General features: G+C 36.8%; 3 protein-coding genes and 1 pseudogene across 3 annotated transcripts; 2 read left to right on the forward strand and 2 right to left on the reverse strand.

Annotated features, from left to right (window-relative positions):
• The first annotated feature begins 1,615 nt into the window (after nt 1-1,615).
• LOC104709247 (uncharacterized protein At4g04775-like) lies at nt 1,616-5,561 on the forward strand. Its single transcript, XM_087461003.1, has 3 exons — nt 1,616-1,789; nt 1,854-2,117; nt 5,523-5,561. The coding sequence occupies exons 1-3, from the start codon at nt 1,616-1,618 to the stop codon at nt 5,559-5,561; spliced, it is 477 nt and encodes a 158-aa protein (XP_087317129.1).
• LOC104709248 (uncharacterized) lies at nt 2,507-4,802 on the reverse strand (annotated as a pseudogene).
• A 6,794-nt stretch (nt 5,562-12,355) lies between the features above and the next one.
• On the forward strand, nt 12,356-13,098 carry LOC104709249 (Mob1/phocein family protein). The gene is made up of 4 exons (XM_010425896.3): nt 12,356-12,384; nt 12,481-12,614; nt 12,705-12,868; nt 12,982-13,098. Exons 1-4 carry the CDS (start codon nt 12,371-12,373, stop codon nt 13,054-13,056), a joined length of 387 nt encoding a protein of 128 aa, XP_010424198.2. The 5' UTR covers nt 12,356-12,370; the 3' UTR covers nt 13,057-13,098.
• LOC109125891 (myosin-17-like) lies at nt 13,082-16,198 on the reverse strand. The gene is made up of 14 exons (XM_087462091.1): nt 16,065-16,198; nt 15,711-15,935; nt 15,480-15,611; nt 15,201-15,374; nt 14,985-15,110; nt 14,710-14,883; nt 14,518-14,616; nt 14,352-14,422; nt 14,155-14,254; nt 14,027-14,083; nt 13,872-13,928; nt 13,704-13,778; nt 13,542-13,618; nt 13,082-13,457 (listed from the first exon to the last, which is right to left on the reverse strand). Exons 2-14 carry the CDS (start codon nt 15,804-15,806, stop codon nt 13,343-13,345), a joined length of 1,353 nt encoding a protein of 450 aa, XP_087318217.1. The 5' UTR covers nt 15,807-15,935; nt 16,065-16,198; the 3' UTR covers nt 13,082-13,342.
• Between the last annotated feature and the right edge of the window lie 5,647 nt (nt 16,199-21,845).

Raw genomic sequence — 21,845 nt, forward strand, 5'->3', positions numbered from 1 at the left:
CTTATATTTAATTATTTTAATTACTATTTATTACATAAAGTTAATAAAATTTTAGATTTTTTAGCATATAATGTGATTTGAATTTTTATAAACGGATATATATTAAAAATTGTCTTAGGATATTTGTAACCAAACAAGTATATCTACATTTAGAGCTCGAAATACATTTTTGGAGTACAATATGGTGCCATCACTTTTTGCCAACTTCGGGTCGGGTTTTTAACTAAAATTATAACCGATTCAATTATCAGGATCCTCCTTAAGATTACCGAATATTTTGAGCCGGTTTTTAATCCATAGCGTACTTATTTACATCCAATTAATGTCAATTAATGCCCATTGTATCTTAGGAAATATCTAATTTGCATGCCGAATTTTTAGGGCTGAGTTTGACAAAAAGAATTGATAACCCAGATTATGTAATCACATCCTCTTAACCACTTCCTTATAATATAGCAACTAATTCAAGATGAATACATCTTAGAAAATATCTAATTTGCGTTTAATAAACGATTACATATTTGGTAAGATCTTATAAGCTTTAATTGTACACTATTATTCCAATTATATCAGTTGAGAATCATAATAAGAATATGCCAGATCATTCATTCATAAATCATAACTAACAAATCGTAAGATGTATATTCTTAACTTATGAATCAAGAGTTTCTACAAAACTCTACCTACAGCTGTTAACAGTATATATATATAGATGCAATTCACCATCGACTACAAGCACCTCTAAACTTTTACAATATCATATCAACAAAATAATAGACCCGTGGTGTACCACGGGGTAAAACCTAGTGTTATGTTAATTGGGAAGTACAAATATGAAACTAACTTTCAAATGTGTAAAAAAATTACATTCAATTGCCAATAAAAAATTTAATTTTATTAAGATTAATTAATTAATTAAATAAAAATAAGAAAACGCTGACAGATCAAAAATAAAAAAAAAATCTATTCAAATCAAAACTAATTTGTATTTGAAAAAAATAAAAAAATTAACAGCTAAGTTTTTTAAAATACAGATAATTATTAGTTAAAAAAATTATTTTCTCTCTCTAATAAAATTATGGACAAAAATTACTAAATTTTTTAAAAAAATATAAACCAATCAGAATTTCAACTAAGATTTTATATCCAAATAGACAATAAAATTATTTTTAATAACAAGATTTCGAAGTTGTTAATAAGATTTCAAATTATGATTTTACTATCATCTTTCTTTTATTTTATTTTATTTCAAAATAACTTTTTAAAAGAAGGAAAAACGACCTGTACTCCCCCAGAAACTTTCATATAGCACCACATCCACCCAGTTTTTAAACTTCGATCTCTGTCCCCCCAATTCGTAAGTTTCAGTCCAGTATCCCCCTAATTGTAAAGTTCGAAACCCATGTCCCCATAGAATGCTAAAATTGTGGTTTATCACATAAAACTAATGCGATACCAAAAACCAAAAACGGTAAACCGAATTGAGACCCGGTTAGTATTATTCACGACCGGATTAGAGTTATTCACATCTCGAAATATATACCCGTTGAGAAGAATCCCGAAATTAAAAAAATTAAGAACCCTAGTTTTCAATTTTGCTCTCCTTTGCTCTGCTATGAGTAATTCATCTGGAGCTTCGAGTGGAACATCCAATGTACAACAGAGAAGAAGAGTTGTGGGTGTACCGAAGACGTGTTGGTGTGGAGCTAGTATCGTGGCATTGATTTCAAAGTCCGCTGCCAATCCATACCGCAGTTACTATCGTTGTGGTTATGCTGCATCACTTAAGGTAATGTGTTTGATTTTTGGTTTGTTTCTAGCAAAATTTCACTCTAATTCTATGTGTTTTGTAGCTCATTGATGATAACCACAATTTCAAGTGGGTTGACGAAGCATTGTTGGATGAGATCGAGAGATTGGCTGTCAGAATGGCTGTACTTGAACAAACAGTGTCCCAGATTACAACAGAGAGTATGGATCACCAAAAGATAGTTTTTGAGAGGATGCAAATGAAGCTAGAGAAAGAGATTTTTGAGAGGGTAGAAGAAGAACTGTTGGAAACCAAAACAAATCTGAAGAAAATAATGATTGTTGTAATTGTAGGTTGTATGATCTTGGTTTGAGTAAAGTGATAGTTTGATTGGCTTTTAGTTGTTGGTTTTGTTATGTATTGTGTTGTTGTTATGTTCTTCTTGTTGTGTCCTCTTTTATGTGTTATGATATGTTTATTGTCATCTTGTTATTAACCTTCTTTAGAAAGGAGATACCAAAATAAGAAGAAACAAAATAACAAAAAACAGATGGGAAACCAATACATAAGAGAGTTAAACATCCTAAAACCAACACATAAGCCGAGTTAATAACATCCTAAAACAGAGACAATTATGCATCACTGGTTCAAACCCAATTACATTAGCCGATTTAAATACCCTAATCAGATGGGAAAACAAAAACCAAACCCATCCAACAGTTTCTAATCCTTCATCCTTCCTTCATTCTTGATAGATCATCCTTGAGACATCACAACTCCTTGAGACTGTTCCACTTGAGTGCCTTGAGTACCTAGAGCAGTCTCTGGTTCAAATGTCTAAGACACAAGATGAAGCAAAATAAAGGTCAGTTTCACATAATATTGAAGATGAAGCATAGTAGATAGAAAACTACACATACTAACCTGTTTAGAAGACTTCTTCTTCGAGTGAAACCTAGAATTGTGACCAGCTTCACCACATATACCACAATGCATTATCCTTTTGAACTGTTTAGGTGCCTTTTTTGAAGGAGACTCATTTGGTCCTCTTTTCCTCTTTTTGTCCTTCTTACTCTCCTTTCCTTTCTTCCTCCCAGGCTGCGGTGGTGATGGTGGTCTATGCACATTAGGGAGATTGGTAGATGGCCAATAAGCAGGTCCTCTTTGTGGAACAAGGCCTTCTGTGTAGTTCCTCCTCCACATAGGTGTCCGAAACCAGAAACACACATAGTCTTCAACCTCAAACTTCCTATTAATCATGACTCCATAAGCATACTCACAAGGAATGCCACAGATTTGCCATTTCTGACAAGTGCAAGTCCTCTCAGTCAAGCTTACCCAATGAGAAACTCCACTAAGTGTAGCTTTGTAACTGTCGTTTGTGCTCCTTCTTATCTGGCATTCTGAAGCTTTCTCAATTTCTTTGGCAAGGAACTTAGACACATATGGCGTGCATCTCCCATTGTGATCATGAGATTCGGCAGATCTCTTCGCAATCCTGACCATCGCAAGTCTCCTTATGGTCTCAAGCATTGGCACAAATGCTTTGTCCCTTGCTTTCAAAATGGAGTTGTTGAATGACTCGACTGAGTTATTCTCAACATCTTCATAGAAGTTCCCTTGCTTGTAGAACGCCCTGCACCAAGTTTTTGGTTTCGACTTTACAACATCACGCCAGACATTCTCACTGTAGTTTTGAAGCTTGATCATGTTTGCTTCAAAATCCTTCTCATTGTAGCTCCATGCAATATACCAGACATACTTCTTCATCTCTTTATCTTTCCCATGACTTTTCTTCAAGTTGCCATAAATGTGTCGGACACACATTCTATGCTCAACCTTTGGTAGCTCTAACTCAACAGCTCGGATGAGTCCCTGAAAAAAAAAGCAAGAGGTTAATAACTGAATAAATACAACACATTAGCAATGAACCCAAAATCAGAATGTTTATTACCTTTTGGCGATGAGAGACTATGATATAACCATCACCATCCATTAGTCCCAAATCAGCCTTGATCTTCCTCACAAACCACAACCAATTTAATATGTTTTCTACTTGTACACACCCCCATGCTATTGGTTAGATAGCATTATCTGAATCTCTACCTAAAGCAACCAACAACTGACCTTTAACTTTACCTTTTATAAAGGTTCCATCTAAACCTATTAGTGGCCTACAAGTATCTTTCCATGTTCTCTTGAGCACATCAAAGCAGACATAGAAACTGTTGAACACCTCTTCTCCTGCATCGTTAGTCACAATGTTAACTTCAACAGTTGAATTTTGGTTTGATTCTCGTATCTCAGCCGCATAATCTTGGAGCCTTGCAAACTGCTCATCATACTCTTTCTCAATCCATCTCAATGCTTTATTCCTTGCAGCTTGACATTGAGGCCTGGATACAGTGATCTTCCATTTCGCTTTAATGGTTTGTTCTATTTTCATTGGCATGAAATACTCAGGTTCTTCTCTGATTTGATCTAGAAACAACCTAGAGATAACAGGAACCTTCAACATCTCACAATCTCCATTCGGATTAAATGTATGCTTATCAATGTACTTATTCACCCTCCACCTCCTACATTTCTTCGTGATTGCACAATATATGCGCCAAATACACCCATCTCCAGGACATCTAAATCCAATCTTGGTTTTCTCATACATGTATTGTGCGATGTTGCATCCAGTCTTCAGAGCATGGCCGAGTACAGCTTCCTTAAATGCAATGGCGTTGAAGAATGTCTGCTGATAGTACAAAGTCCCATCTACTTTTCTGATGTTGTTCCGCTTTCTCTCCCGACGAGCTTCATCATCTTCATCACTTGAACTGTCCGGATACTCATCATGAACGATCGATGGTTCGTCTATAAACTCCACTACGGCTTTATCGATTTCAAACGCGTCTTGCTCTCTTGGATCTTCATCGTCGGGTTCATCGTCTTGGATCGCCTGACCTTCTCCTCCTTCCTCTGGCGGAACAGACCCAGTAGCAGTAGCAGTAGCCTCGTTATGAACGACTATCTGATTCGTCTCCAGCTCATTCGAATCCATGGAAATTGAGATTTTTTCGTTTCTAGGGTTCTTCAATTTGGGGATTTTTATGTTTTGGGGATTTTATAATAAACGGGTATTGTTTAACGGGTTGAATCGGGTCGATTTGGGTTGATTTCTGGGTTAATTCGGTTTTATTTTGTTGGCACGCGGTTAATGTATTTTCCGGAACAATAAACCAATGATAAACCACGATTTAGTATAATGTGTGGACATAAGTTTTGAACTTTACAATTAGGGGATACTGGACTGAAACTTACGAATTGGGGGGACAAAGATCGAAGTTTAAAAACTGGGTGGATGTGGTGCTATATGAAAGTTTTCGGGGGGGGGGGGGGGGGGGGATACATATCGTTTTTCTTTAAAAGAAATATAACAATAATTTTTCTTATTATACTTTACTTTTTTTTTAAAATGTTGACATGTGCTTTAAGCACGAGATATCTCCTAGTTTGTATAAAAAAAGATGACTGCGATAGAGATGTGTAATGAAGGCAACACTGTTAAATTTACACAAAAATGTATTTTTAAGACGTAAAAATATTTTTCCAATATTTTTTTATATGTAATTAAGGTTCATTTTTCAAAAATTAAACAGGACTTAAAACTTTTTTAACTAACTCTAAGCCGCACTGAAAAAGTGAATGAGTAAAAAAAAAAGTGAGCAAGAAAGGGATTAGAAAAAAAAAAAGAAATTTACTCACATGTCATACATTTTAGGTAATATTAGCCGAACTATACAAATATTTTTTTTTATGACTATAATATTTTGGGTATTTTCTTTATATCCAACGTGCCCTTGTTTTATATTAGAGGAAAAAACGTAATTACAAACAATGTCATTGCTACGTCAGACGCCACGTCAGAAATCACTGACGTGTATTAAATAACTCAGCCGTAAAACATTACACCGGTAATGATGGCTGAGTTACAGTATTGCGGCTGATTTATGGAAAATGGCTGAGTTATGAGAAAACGGCTGACTTACGAACATAACTCAACCTGTAGTTACGGCTGACTTAATAAAATATGGCTGAGTATATGAGAAAATTGCTGAGTTATTACCTGATGGTTGAGTTGTCAAAAATTTGGCTGAGTTAATAATTCGACACAACTGAATTAACTTTCTCCGGCTGACTTAGTTATGAACAACGGTTGATTTATGAGATGTTGTTACGGCTGAGTTATGGTTATGTATTATAACTCAGCCGTCATAGGCTGACTTATCAAAAAACTCGGTCATTTTACGACTGACTTAGTAGCAAAAGATTCTTTACTAGAATATCGTTTAGTAACGACCGACTTATTAAACGATACGGCTGAGTTACAGATTTTCAGTTGAGTTATGACATTAAGCCGCTGAGTTTGGCAGCCATTTTTTTAGTTTTTAATTACTGTAATAGTATTCATGTTGCGGCTGACTTATAATTTTATTTGATGGCTAATTTAATTAGGCTGGTTTACATGTTCGTTTGGTGGCTGACTTGCCACTTCAGACACATCATCCATGTCATCATTCCATGTCATCATTTTCTAAGGAAATACGAAACGCCTTTTTCCGACTTTTGTTCTTCACCTGGTTCAAAAGTGAAGGATTTACATGTTTTTTACATTGTTCTTCACATTGTTTTTCACTTCTTAATTTTCCTTATTCTTCTTCATTTTCTTTCATGGATCCAGTTCCGATAATTTTTGTTTCCGGTAACTGGGTAAAGAAACACAAATATGTATTGAATACCGACGATAAAGGGTGTAGAGCTGTGCAGATAGATGCGGAAACAACGCACGACAAGCTTGTGAAGCTTGTTCTCGATGACTACAAATTGAACTACGGATTGAACGCGTTAAGCCATCAACTAAAGTTGAGCTACATGTTCTCGAACAAGGCACTGAAACATATGTCGCATGATACTCCATCAGTTTATGTCTCCAATGATCGAGAGTTGCAATGTTTTTTGGGAATATGGAAAATCGATCAGCTACGTCTCTGTGTGGAGTTTTCAGCAAAAAAGTCTACCGAAATTAGTGGTAAGGACGGATCGACAAGTAGGATGAAACGGCTAATAAGTCAGCCACAAAGCATTATAACTCAGCCGTCATATAAATCTACGAGACCTTTCGTTTTCCCTTAAATATTATAACTCAGCCTTGAAGTATATAAATCAGCTGTTTACTTTAAGTTTATTTCTTGTTATAAGTCAGTCACAAAGCATTATAACTCAGCCGTCATATGAATCTAAGAGACATTTTGTTTTCCCTTAAGTATTATAACTCAGCCGTCAAGTAATAAAATTCAGCTGTTTACTTTTATTTCTTGTTATAAGTCAGCCACAAAGCATTATAACTCAGCCTTCATATGAATCTACGAGACATTTTGATTTCCCTTGAGTATTATAACTCAGTCGTGAAGTAATATAAATCAGACGTTCACTTTCAGTTTATTTCTTGTTATAAGTCAGCCACCAAGCATTATAACTCAACCATCATATGAATCTACGAGACCTTTCGTTTTCTCTTAAGTATTATAACTTAGCCGTGAAGTAATATAAATCAAACTTTCAATGTCAAATCGTTTGTTAATGTGTATTTTGTTTAATATTTTCGGAATTAAAAATGAAAAATTAACCCAAAGTTTTTATTGTAATTACATCCAAAATACTAAATATATGAGTAATTTTTAGAAAATGTATAAGAATATTCCTACTTTTCTATAACAGCAAGTAATCTGTTCAAAAAAAGTAGTAAATCTACAATTGGACTATCGGCAAACGAACCAAATAAGCGGAGAGGAGTTTCAAGAGAGGGTAATCTAGTAAATTCACGTATTTACAATTTTTTAACTAACAGACGGTTGTGATTTATTATAATTTTATCTACTAAGTAGGATATATTTTCCAAAACTAGAAAGGCAAGAGATCCATTTCAAAGATATGGTGGTAAATCTTTGACAAAGATATGGTGGTAAGTCTTTGACAGCTGAGTCTGAATGTTCCTTATAATAAGCTATGGTAACTAGACATACATGCCTACAATATAAATACAGCTTAACAATAGAAGTAGTAATCTACTCTAAAAAATTGTGAAGGGCAAGAGAAACTAGATCTAAGGAGTGCAGAGTTGTCATCTGTGAAGAAAAAAATCAAGGTATTACAATCACCTTATTTACAAAATGCAATCTTTTTGTTACGAATCAATTTTTTTTTTTTTTTCTTTTTATAGTGTAAGTTATTGGATGTCTAAAAGTTTGATGAAAAATATCACAGATTCAAATATATCTGAAACAATTTTATATTATATATATATATATTGTCGTCGTTATTTCTTTGTTTATTCATCTGAATATAATATATCATCAGAATTTCTGTCACTATTTATTTATCTTTGTTTATTTATTTTTTTTATTTCAATCATTTCAAAGAGTTTAAATCCTAATTTTTGTATAAAATATTTGAGGGGTAAGTGCCACTCATTTCTCAGATCAGCGAGTCTAAATTTGAGTTATTTTACACTTAGTTGGTTTATCGTTTAAGTTAAAACCTGTTCAAAAAAGCGCTAGACGGTATCTAGGTGGTAACCCAACGCCTAGCCTAGCGCCTAAAACGCCTAATCGTGGGCTAGACGGTTTTTAGGCGGTTTAGGCGTTAACAACATAAAACATTATATATATATATATATATAATTATGTAAAAATATATGTTAGAAAAATAAAATAATAATAAATCATAAACAAAAGTTAGAAAATACATTTATTTAAGTGACATTAACAACATATAAACGTTTATAATTACATATACAAATATAAAACTTAATAACTTAAAATATTTATAGTTAAAAATCAAAAATAAATATTAAAATAAAATTTATGTAATTTTAATCGGTTCAGGCGGTCATCGAGGCGTCTGCTGAGCGCCTAGCGCCTAAACAGGACGTCTGCTGAGCGCCTAGCGCCTAAACAGCGCCTAGACGGCCGCCTAAACCGCTTTCTTGAACACTGGTTAAAACACAATAATAGAATTGACTTGAGATTTGATGGTTCAAAACTCTCCTACAGTACCAAATAATCTCATTTCCTCTTTCTCTCTCATGCGGCCGTGAAGACGATTCAACGGAAGACCTAGATCTACTTTGCCTTCTCTGTTTGAATCCGGCGGTTGGTGTGGTCTTGATGCCACCGCCGGATTCCGTGTCTCGTTTATAGCTTTCCTTTCCTTTGCCGCTTAGTGAGCAGAGTTTTCGATCGATCTGTGGAGTGTTGGGTTTTTTGGTTGGGGTCTCTTAGATCTAAGAACAGTGGTTTGTTCTTAATGGCCAAGGAGTTGGTGTTGAAGTGTCGTTGTGCTTAAGTGTCTACGAGAAAGTTCTGTAGGGCTATTGTCATGGCATTGGTTATGGGTTCCTTTCTCAATGGCTTGGTTCTCTTTGAGTTGAGCGGATCTACAGCGTGGTTGTCTCCTGTCTCTTTGCTCGGTTGGTCTTCCTAAATCGTGTGGCCTTTACTCTCCATGGTAAGTTTCCTCTCTTCTGTTGGTGGTAGGTGTGGATGAATTTTGGCCATAGATTGGGGAGTTTTGTGGTTTGGTTAGAGTTTTGACCTTGGGTTTTGTGGTTTCGGTTGGAGCGGCCAATTAATGTTGGGTTTAGTGGTTGCAAGTTGATGTTAGTAATTCCGGAGCTAGTAGTTCCACGGTACGACTCGAAAAATAAAATGTCTCCTTGACCCTTCCCTTCCTTTGGTTCCGTTCTTGTGCTTCTCATTGATTGGTTTCCGTTTGTGTTTGTTTGGCTGTGATTGCGTTATGTCCGCCCAGCCTTTGGCTTGCCTCTCAACCTTGGTCCTCTCTTCCAGCCGTTGATTCCCATAAGGCTTGTTCCCTTTCTAAGCTTAGGATTCGTTCTGTTAAAAGGTTTGCTAGTCGTCTTGGTTTGCAGTTGGCTCTTCTCATGGTTTGTTCGTTGTTGTTGATAGCTTTCTCGCTCTATCATTGTGCTTGGTTGGAGCTCAGTTTTAGTGAGAGGTTAGGTTTTGCTCCTTGTCTTGGCTTTGCAGATTTGTGTAGATCTGATTGCTTTTTGAAAGGCTTCTACACAGACGATTTTGGACGCGGTGTCGTCATCGTCGTATTCGGAAGCGTGTTCGGGTTTTGCTTGCCGGGTTATGAAGTCTTTGGTTCTGGTTCTGAGAGATTGGCTCTCATGAGGATAGGAGGAGGTTGAAGTTAGCTTCGGATTGGCCATGGGCATCCCTAGTATTTCTCACTTGCATGTGGTTCAAGAGCAGAACTTTTCTTGCTGTCTAAGACTAGTATTTGTTTAAGGTTTAAGTATTGTTGCTTATGTTTTTTGTTTAAGGGTTCGCCTTCTTCTAGTGTCTAAATTCTCTACTTAGTAGTTGTAATTATTGGTTTCTCTTTTCACTTTCGGGAACTTCTCTTTTGTTTCGCCAGTTTCTCTTTTTTGGAATTTAGACTCCGAGGATATCTTGTTTTCCGCGAACTTAAGTTGTATTTTACCTTGTATCCTTCCAAACTTTATGAATAACATCAGTTGACAAAAAAAAAAAAACTCTTCTACAGTAACCATAGACCACATTTATTGGTGGTTTCTTAGAGGGTTTCTGAAGAATAAAAAATTGAAAAATAAAGAAAATGTATGAAAGAGACAAAACAGAGTTTCTGGTTTGAGAAACGATGGTATGGTATGAGAAGCTCTTGTACTTACATGGTATGCTAACGATGGTATGCTACTTAGGTGTCTTGTTGTAAGTAGTCCAAATTGCTTTTTAATTAAATAATAATATTCTATATTTTGGAGGAGATTCATTTTTAACCGATGCAGATGGTCTTACCAATTCATAACACCCTGATATCTAAAACCCATAAAATTTTACCCTAAAAACTTAATTAAATTACAAATATTTTAAAAGGAAATTTCTTTCAATTATATAATTAATTCATGCAATTTTAATTTCTTTTAGAAAATATATATTTTTTCTGAATAAAATGTAAAATTTATTCGAAAAAATACTGTTTACATAACTAAAATATTATATACATTTACCTTCTTTTTTGGTCAGCTATAATAACTAAAAGAAAATCTTTAGACTACACAACTTATCAAACCAAAAGTCTTTTACCTTTTACAAAGATTTTGTTTTTTCTTTTGGGATAAATTCCCTATAAAGTTACAAAATAATTTTTTTTACAAAGCTTAAAGTGATTTATCTCTAAATATTATTTATATGTAAAATTTAGGCATTTAGGCTCTGAACATTTAGGTACTGATTAGTGTAGAAACAAAAGAAAATCCTCTTAAAACAGCTTATGCTAATTATATTCATTAGTTTTTTCCTATTAAATTAAGCATAAAATGGGAATGCGACCTTGTTTTTTTTTACTGAAACAAATATAATAATTTTAAGGAAAAAGTTGAAAAAGTGGAACATTTTATGTTGTTTAGAACTATTTTCTTTCCAAAACCATTAATCTATGATAATACTGATAAATTATTTTGTGAGTTTACATCAACCAAACTACATGAAAAAGTATATATATTTACTATTTGGATCCGTAGCACCCAAAACAATTAGAAAAGTTTGTGGTATTTCTAACCGTTGCCTTAACCCTCAAGTAAGAGTGAGCGGAATAGAAAGAGAAGCCTTACTTACTTGCTTGCTTATATAATTTGCTAGTCCTTCAGTCTCTGTTTTCATTCAAGTCCTTGAATTGTATTATGATACACATTTATATAGTCTAGACGTTAAATTTTTAATTCTTTCTTATTATGATTTTAAATGCTTCTTCGATTTTTAGGTTGAGCAAGCCTTGATTATTCAGCAAGTTTCATCCTCTGCCGCACTCGATCTCTCTCTCTGCAGACATGAGTTTATTGGTTTTACAAAGCAGGTATCTTGCAAAGTTTCAGTACATTTCTTTATTATCCTCTCTGTTTTTGTATTAGTAAAAACTCTGTATGTGTTTAGTATTCTCAAGTTGTATTGCTTGTTGTTTTTGGGACAAAGTCAAAATCCTGATAATCCCCAGAACTTAATTTCTCCGGACTCTTGTGTTGTGTTTTACATTCAAACTACTAGAATTGTAGTGAATAATCCTGCTAGCTCCTCTAACATGATGGATGATCATATTTTCTGTCTTACAGTAACAATGTACAGAGGACATCTCGAACAATGAAGAGGAAGAAACCATTTGAGAGCCAGCTGGTTAGTATGGCTTAAACTATTGCTCTGTAATCACATTTTGAAAGGTGTAACATTCTAACAAAATTTATGGGTTTCAGATCCGGGACCGAGAGCTCCTTACAGTGACTATTGTGTGTGACAATTTCAGAGAAGCCGTGAAACTACCTCTTGGTGTAGACATCAACGAGTGGTTGGCCTTGAACAGTTAAGACACAAATGATTATGATCTGTAATTACTCTTATCCAAACTTTGATCATTTCTTCTTAATTTGATTTCTTTGTGTCTTTTCTTTTAGTTGTAGCTTTCTACAAACAAATGAGACGTTTATATGCTACTCTTGAAGAGTTCTGCACACTCACCACCTGCCCTGATATGAAGGCTGGAAGGTAAATTATCTTTACCATTCTTGATATTCTCATCCATCAAATCCCATAGCTTCTCGCATGATGAATTGATCGTATAGCATTGTTACGACTTTGCAGATATGAGTATAGATGGGTAGATGAACGTACTGGAAAAAGGCATAAAATGGGTTCATCCCCTAAATATATTGAGTCTGTCTTGAATTGGATTCGAACTCAAATATATAACGAAACCATTTTTCCGAAGATATTTGGTATACTTATTTGTGAAGCTAATTCATATATAGTTTTAAACATCATTACGTTAGTTTTTAGTTTGTAACACTTTTTTTTTTTCTATTCAGGAGAACCGTTCCCTCCAAACTTTGTGGATGTCGTGAAGTGCATTTCGAGAAAGTTGTTTCGTGTATATGCACACATCTATCATTCTCATTTTCGAACGATTGTAAGTCTCAAGGGAGAAGCTCATCTCAACACTTGCTTCAAGCATTTTGTTCTCTTCATATCTGTAAGTTGATGAATCTTTACTGGATCATGTTTTGAGTTCTTAGGAATTAATGTTCTATTAGTAAATTGTAAAACTTTGTATAACGATGATGCACGGCTTTTGGAAACATGCAGGAGTACCAGTTGGTGACTAATAAGAAAGAGTTGGCTCCTCTTCAAAAACTCATCAACATTATTTTGGAAGCATAGAAAACTCTGATCATGTATATGTTGATTGGATTTTACAAAATGAGTTCATGTAATGCAAACAATAATGATCTTGTGAGGTTTCAGTCAATAAAATAGGATCATTATGTCTATAACGATGCTAGAATGCTAGTGTATTGGACCGCCTTTTTAACTTCATTGTGAGAACCAAAAACTAATAAGTGTGCTAATGATGAGAATAGACTCTCACAATTCATTTCCAAAGCCCTAGGTGCTAACGTTTTAGCATCAGACACTAATCAAGCTGAAACTTGGTGGACTGCCTTCTTCACGAGAGTAAGAAGCTGAAACTTGGGTTCTCGTAAATTAATTGAGAAGGCGCAATGTCCTTTACATCCAGTTGTTGCATTGAATTTGATATATCATCCACATTGAAGGGAATGCTGCGTTTAGATTCATTGCCTAGCGTTTAGTTGAGGAAGCTTATATAAAGAGATTTTACCACTAATTTGTTTTAGCTAGGTTACCTCGAGGTATCGTCCAAAAGAAACAAGCTGCTTACGGCACGGTTAGGATCCACCATGACTCTAAGCTTTTCCATAACCTTATTGTTTCGAATACCACGCAGACAATTAATACCATATATATAGACAGAATTTAAGATTAGTCATTTACAAGTAAAAACATACATGATACGGAATGCTCGGACGGCAACTATCCCAGTACATTGTGCTTATTGCGTATAGCTGCTGCATACTTAGAACCTGCACAAGAAAAGCAATTTCAATTTTCACCACATGGAAGAATAATGATCCAAGGGACACAGACTTAACCGAGTAGAATGAGAGACTAAGTACCGAACAAAATTTTCTTGTTATTTCTTCAGAGGTCATTTTCCACTTTCCATCAACGACCTGAACAGAGAGCCAAAAGAATTTAAGTTTACATAAGCAAACAATGTAATGGAAAGATACAAAGATTAGCATATATAGCATCAACTAAGAATTTTCACCAGAAAATCAACAGCCTCCCTGATATGCCTCAACTCATCCAAAGCTGAGCCAGCATACTGTAATTACAACCCAAAAGATGTGAGTGTGTGTGTAACAAAATGATAAGCATGAAAAAATTTCGGCTTACTTCATCAGTAGCCTCTACACACCACTTCGCTAATTCAGCCAAACCTACATTAGCGTAATCCCCATAGTCTGGTGTGCAACACACATGACGTTGAAGAATACTGTACAAGTTTATTACAGAGAAATTTCTATCAACCCAGGAGAAAGAATTGGCTTGAGAGAGAGAGAAAAAAAAAGGAGAGACATAAGTGAACATGCTTGTTGAAAAGCTGAATATTAATGAAGGAGAATATTTGCATGAATACTTTGCTGACTAGGAAGGGTGGAACCTGCATCATGCATGTAATCAAGTGGATCAGTCGGAAGCGAAAAAAAAAAAAAAGTTTTAAGTTTTACTATTTTGTTAACGGATCCTCAAACTCACATTGTTTGCTTTCATTAGATTCAGGTAACTTCTCAGGCTTCCCACAATAGGTTGCCAATTACCGATCCAATTTTTTCGGTATAACAATGTACTTGGTGGCTGTACATATCATGGAAACATGTCTTATACACAATACTCTAAATTATAAAGTTATACATCGATAAATAGAAACGCATGCAATATAGACATTACCGGTTTACAAAACTCAAGGGGACGACGGATCTCTTCTTTTAGTTTATCTCTGATCATTCCATATATATTCTCGACGAAACCAGTAAGCTGCTTCTTGAAAAGCATTGCAGGTTGCTTTGGTACGACTTGGATTTTTCCATCCAGAGAAGAGACTCGAACACCTCTCATGACTCCCTATTTGGATTGTAAAAAGAAGACACAACAGACAGGAACTGAGGCAAATAAATGTAATATAGGGAAGACCAAATTTATGAAAAAGATTCGCAGCTTCTTACGCTGGACGATGGAACTGAAGAGCTTCTGAATGTGCGTTGCAGTAGGCAAACTAACATAGCTGAATTAGATAACCAATACGCCAAAACCTTGTTAGTATCTGTAATTAACTCTTTATTATCTGCATCCTGTAATGGAAGGCAACATTTTCAAAGTTTAGGCTGTAGACTAATTTAGTAGATAAATGTTTATGAACAATGAAGAAAGAATCAGCTTACTTCAATGGCAGAAGCTATTGTTTGAACGATACGGCTAAAGATGTTAGTTTTTTCCAGTTCAAAAGATCTCCAGTGAAGGAGACATTTGTAAATGACACATGCAACAACAGGCTTGCCTCCATTATTATATCCAAGGTTTTGTGAGATGCACTTCACTAGTATTGCCTGGTTTTCCTGAATGAAACCAATTAGACAAACTGACATGAATACATTATATTGACCCCGGGTGTGGCGACGTAGTGACCATACAAGCACAAACCAAAAGGCTACTTGAGTTACCGAATCACAAAGCTGATCTACTCTCATCGAAACAATTTCAAGTTTTGTGGCCAGGTCTAAATTTCTAGCCTCTGCTTCGGAGAACGCTTTTCTCAAGTCTTCTACGTCTTGTCGTTCAGACTGAAGCGAAGCCTGTAATAAAATATGACATATATCTACTAACTTTGATAGTGAAATAGTGAATACATGAAAGGATATCTAATAATAAGTGAAAAGTGAAAACACACATACCTTTAGAGCCTCCACCTCTGATGTTAATGAATTGATTTTTTCTTCAACTCTCAACCACATAGCGTGCATAGCCTTTATAAGGAATTTTTTGCACATTGCCCATATATATGGTCTCTTGATTATTTTCTCAGTGAGGTAAACAAGAATGACGCTAATTAAGAGGGTTCTTAATTAGTATATAACCTGAATACTCTTAGCAATAGCCTCGGTAAAAGGATCCATATCCTGTGACACATTATAAACTTGAAAATTCAATCAGAAAAATATCACATGAACAAATAATTTATATATGAGCCAACTAGAGTACCAAAAAATTAAAAACATTGCCGGTTTGTAAATTATCTCAACATGTACCATCAGTTTCAAATCAGAGCCCTCGGTTACGACGCGGCCGAGTTGAAACAAGACGAAGTTCAACTGTGAAAGAAAATAGTAATCTTAAAACCAGAAAAAATGGAGGTTGGAGGGTGAATCGTCGATTTAGGTCTAGGGGTTTTGAAATATTGACTTGAGTTGTGCTCGTACGTACGTGACTCGAGAGTAAAATTTTTTGATTGGGCTTAGGGCACTAAAGTTTTGGTCTATTAAGGCTCAATATTGCTTTGCTTGTTAATGGGTTTCCAGATATCCACAATTCTTGCGATTTTAGAAAATGAAATGATGTAACGTTACCAGTAAAATTATTTATTATCTTGTTTGGGATAGGCTATGTGAAGACTGAAGAGGCATAACACTTGTTGACTTATTATACTCAAAAACTACATGCTGTTTTATCCTCCGGTGAAGAACTACTTGCTGTTTATTTATAATACTTGAAAGTTGAAACTAATTTTCCTAGTAAAGAAACTTGAGCTTGGTTGTGTACCTACTAATTGTGTGTTCTCTTTGGTTTCTTTACATTTACCATTGGTAGCAAAACATTTGTTGAATAAATCTTCTTCAATATCATATGCGTGATCTTGCGGTAAAATGGAAAACTAAAAAGAACCATATCCATTTCATTTCAAGGCAGGTGTTGGGAGGAGGAGATCAATATGATGTCAATCGTACCACAAATCGATGAAGATACTTGGAGTTAAAGTTGAGAATAGACTCAAAATTTGTTTCCAAAGATTTAGGTGTTATCTTTATAGTATCAGGTATAAGGAATGCTTGATTATATTGATATGAGGGATTACAGTCTATATAGTCTTTTACATAAGGGTTTTGATTATACTAATTACACATATTTTCTTTATTAGATTTATGAACTCTCTATACGCCCCTCATGGAGGTAACTTCTTGACTCCAATCTTGAAATTCAACTCAGTAAAGCATGGTGGCGGTAGCGGTTTCGTGAGAGCATCAACAAGTTGGTCGTCCCCGAAGATGTGTGCGACTCGAAGAACCTCTGACTGAATGTGTTCCTGAACAAAATGATAATCCAACGCCACATGTTTCAATTTTGAATGAAAAACAGGATTAGCACATAAATAGGTAGCCCCTATGTTGTCATAATAAATCACCAGAGCTGTAGGAAGAGTGACACCCAACTCATGGAGAATGGAACAAATCCATCGCAGTTCAGAAGCAGTGTTGGCAACAACCCGATACTCAGCCTCTGTAGATGAATGCGAAACACTCCTCTGTTTCTTTGACGATCAAGAAACGAGACTACCACCAAAACATATGAGATATGCATTCGTCGAAACATAGTTAGCCTTGTCGCGACCCTAGTCTGCATCGGAGAAGGCGAGTAAAGTGAGTTGAGCATCACGGCAGAGAAAAATACCGAGAGATGTACTTCACGCAAGATAACGTAACACCCGCTTCATGGCTTGCCAGTGTGCATTCGTTGGTTTGTGCATAAACTGGGAAAGGGATTGACCAGAAAGGCAATGTCAGGTCTGGTCATCGCAAGATTTTAGAGACTCCCAACAGCCATATGATATTCTTTTGCATCAGTTAGAGGAATGCCCGAGTTGACGTGAGCTGAAAAGACGAGGCCATTGGCGTTGGAACCGGTTTCGCACCAAGCATCTTAGTTTTAGCCAGCAAATCAAGTATATATTTCCTTTGCATCAGATGCAGTCCCGTAGATGTCCGCGTAGCCTCAATACCCAAGAAGTAACTTAGAGGACCAAGATCCTTTAGCGAGAAACGAGCCGCGAGAGAGGCATTGAACTTTTGAACCAACGGAAGAGGACTCGCGATGATAATGTCGTCAACATACACCAACACATACACATAAAAGAGTCCATGTTTGTAGATGAAGAGAGAATTGTCACCAAGAGAAGTCTTAAACCCCGACTGAAGAAGAAACACACGAAGCTCAATGTACCAAGCGCGCGGAGCTTGTTTTAAACCATACAAGGCCTTACGCAATCGACATACATAATGAGGGTGATCCTTATCGACAAAGCCTGAGGGTTGTGAAACGTAGACTTCCTCGTTGAGGGTGCCTTGCAAGAAAGCATTATTGATGTCAACCTGATGAATAGCCCAATCCTTATTGACTGAAATCTCCAACACAAGTCTAATCGTGGTTGATTTAATTACCGGACTGAACGTCTCCGAGTAATCCACCCCATACTGCTGATTAAAACCACGTGCGACGAGTCATGCCTTATACCGATCAATGGAGCCATCGGGACGATACTTAAGTGTAAAGATCTACTTACATGTAATGACATTCTGGTGAGGAGATGGCAGTGTTAAATCCCATGAGTGTTCACGTATCTGGGCATTGATCTATTCAGCCATGGCGTTTCGCCAATTGGGATCACATAAAACCTGCAACCGTCGTTGGTATGATCGGAGAGGCAGAGACGGATAAGCCGTATTTTGTATTTGGCTTACATATGTGACTTTTAGAACGCGTCTGCATAGCATGTTGATTTGGTGGAGGAGGTGCCGGAACAGGAACAGACGGTTCAACAGGTGATATCCTCAGAGAGGAAGTCGAGATAGAGGACGACATCGAAGAGATAGATGACGAAGAAGGTGATGATGTTGCTGGGCTTGATGGTGTTGCTGGACTTGATGATGTTTCTGGGCTTGATGGGCTTGGTGATGGAAGCACATGAGATGGGCCAGTTAGGCCTATAGAGGGAGACCCATCATTAGCCCTTTTTGTTCTTGTTTCGTGATCAAGATCGAGAGAAACAGAGGACAAACCTGTGATTTCTGGTGACGGAGAATTTGAGGAGGGAGCCGGAGAGGATGACAGAGGAGATGAAGGATCGGTGCACGGGAGCGGCGCAGAATGAGCTGTAGGCGAGGGCGCGATTGGCGTCGGCAACACTTGTATAACAGCGGACGGAGGGTGAGTTGTAACAACCACCGGCATAGGAGGTGGAGTTGGCATCGACAGAGCAGCAAAAGGAAAAGTTATCTCAACAAACTGAACGTGACGGGAGGTGTATACACGACCAGTAGAACGATCCAAGCACAAGTAGGCGCTTTGAGTGAGCGAGTATCCAATGAAAACACATGTCGTAGACCGAGACTCAAGTTTGTTGCTGCGATAAGGACGTAGCCAGGGATAGCATACGCACCCAAACACATGAAGTTTGCTGTAATTCGGGTGTGTTTGAAATAACTTGTGATAAGGGGAATCACCGCCAAGGATGTCCGTGGTCATACGATTGATAAAATACACTGCAGTGGCGAATGCATATGGCCAATAGATGCTAGGAACGGAGGCATGCGTCATCATCGCAAGACCCGTTTCAACTATGTGTCGGTGTTTTCTTCCGGAAATTCCATTATGTTCAGGCGTATGGGGCGGTGTGGTGAGATGAGAAATACCGTTTGATGTCAAAAACTCACACAGAGCAATGAACTCCCTATCCGAATGCAATATGCGAATCCTCATTTGAAACTGATTCTCAACAAGAGCCTTAAAGGCAATGAAGACATCTTTGACTTGGGATTTAAGTTTTAAAGGATATAGCCATGTGTATCGAGTAAAATGGTCAACAAGAACAAGGTTGTATTTGAAATTTTTAGAGGAGGTGATCGGAGATGACCAAACATTGGTATACACATATTCAAGTGGTTGAGATGAGGTTATAGTGTTTGAAGCAAATGGAAGTTTGTGGCTTTTATTGATAAAACAATCAGAACATGATAACTGTTTTTGTGTGGAGGGAGAAACGGGTAAAGCAAACTTTGAAACAATAGCTTTTAAAACAGGAATAGATGGGTGCCCAAGTCGAAGATGCCATGATGAGAGGTCAGTTGCATGAGATGAGGAAAAGGAGAAAGCATTTATGGTGTTGCGATTAACCGGCCACTCGTACAGCTCATTCTTAGTTCGGCCTTGGAGTAACTGCGCCCCCGTGCTCAGATCCTTCACCTGAAACCATGCTGGAAAGAAATGCACAGAAACCTTATTATCATTGCACAAGCGATAGACCGAAATAAGATTTTTGCACACCTTAGGAACATAAAGTATATCTTTCAAAGCAAGTGAACGAGAAGGTATAGGGAGTAAGGCGGAACCGGTATGATTGATCTTAAGACCAGACCCATCAGCGATGGTGACCTCCTCGCCACCAGAATACGGCTGATGAAGAGACAGGTTCGAGAGATCAGAGGTGAGGTGATGTGAAGCTCCACTGTCCATCACCCAGGTAGCCGGATTATATGGCGGCACAATGGCAACATTAGCGTGTGGTGAACCATGTGAACCCGAGGCAGAGGAGTAACCACCACCAGAAGGTTGAAAACCACGACCGGATATTGGAAGTTGAGAACACCGTCGCGCACTATGCCCAAACACACTACACAGCTGGCAACGGCCTTGGTATCCACGACCATATCCACCACGAGATGTAAAAGAATGATTATTACCTCTAGATGAGCGCTGAGAACGTGATCCACCGGAGGGCTTATAGAACGCTGCATTCACCGTAACAGGTACCACGGAGGGAGTTGTAGCTTGCGACTGAAGCTTTAACTCATAGTTGATAAGCTTCTCATGAATGGCAGGCATGGTGGGTGGGGTATCTCTTCCTTTGATCTGATCAACAATCGGTTTGTAATCTTCCGGAAGACCACCAAGCAAGTACTCGATTTGCTCCTCATGCTCGTAAGGTTTCCCCAACGTAGCAAGTTGATCAAAATGAGACACAAGACCTTGAACGTATTCATATATTGATTTGGGACCTTTACGCCATTGTGTGATCTGTTCGCGTAGTTGGTTGATATGTCCCCATGACGGTTTCGCATAAGTCGACGAAAGAAGAGTCCAGATCTGAGCAGTCGTAGATGTCGTGGAGAGAATAGGTTGTATCTCGACAGAAATTGCACCGAGTAGACTAACGACAATGAGCTGATCTTGACGTTGCCAAAGATCAAAGTCAGGATTCGGTATTGTGTTACCGTGGAAGCAGGAGCCACCGTGGTGCCATCGAGGTAGCCGACAAGACCATAACCGGTGAGCAAACCACGAATCTGACGACTCCACATCAAGAAGTTGGAGGCAGTGAGTTTTGTAACAGTGTACATGTTAATGTTGTGAAGCTGGGAGGGAGATGTTGTATTGATGACATCAGAAGAAGATTCAGCCATGGTGACAAGAATCGTAGAGGGAAGAGAGGCGTCGAGAAAGAAAGAGAGAGGAAAAAAAAATTAGGTTTAGGACTTTACTGCTCTGATACCATATAAGGAATGCTTGATTATATTGATATGATGGATTACAATATATACAGTCCTTTACATAAGGGTTTTGATTATACTAATTACACATGTTTCCTTTATTAGATTTATGTACTCTCTATATCAGGCACCAATCAATTGTTACGACATTAATTAGAAATTTAAAACAAACTATTTATACTAGTATTTTTGCAATAGTTTTTGCTCAAAAATGGTTTTTGGAAAGTTTTTATATTGAATGCTATTTAATGTTTATACTTATAGCCAATCAAGTTTAGTTAACTTTCTCTACTATCTTTATAACCAAACACAATAAAAATATTTTGAATATTCATATATATAATGTTCTATAATTAATATAGATATTTAGAAAATTTATTCCAGATTAAAAAAATTATTCTCCTATCATCTCTTTTTTATTTTAAAATTTAAATGTAGTGAATCATCATATAATACATAAAGTTAATAAAAATGTCTATTTTTCTTGCATAT

The sequence above is a fragment of the Camelina sativa genome, chromosome 8 (genome assembly GCF_030686135.1).
Source record: "Camelina sativa cultivar CO46 ecotype springtype chromosome 8, ASM3068613v1".
In the NCBI taxonomy this organism is placed as follows: domain Eukaryota; kingdom Viridiplantae; phylum Streptophyta; class Magnoliopsida; order Brassicales; family Brassicaceae; genus Camelina; species Camelina sativa.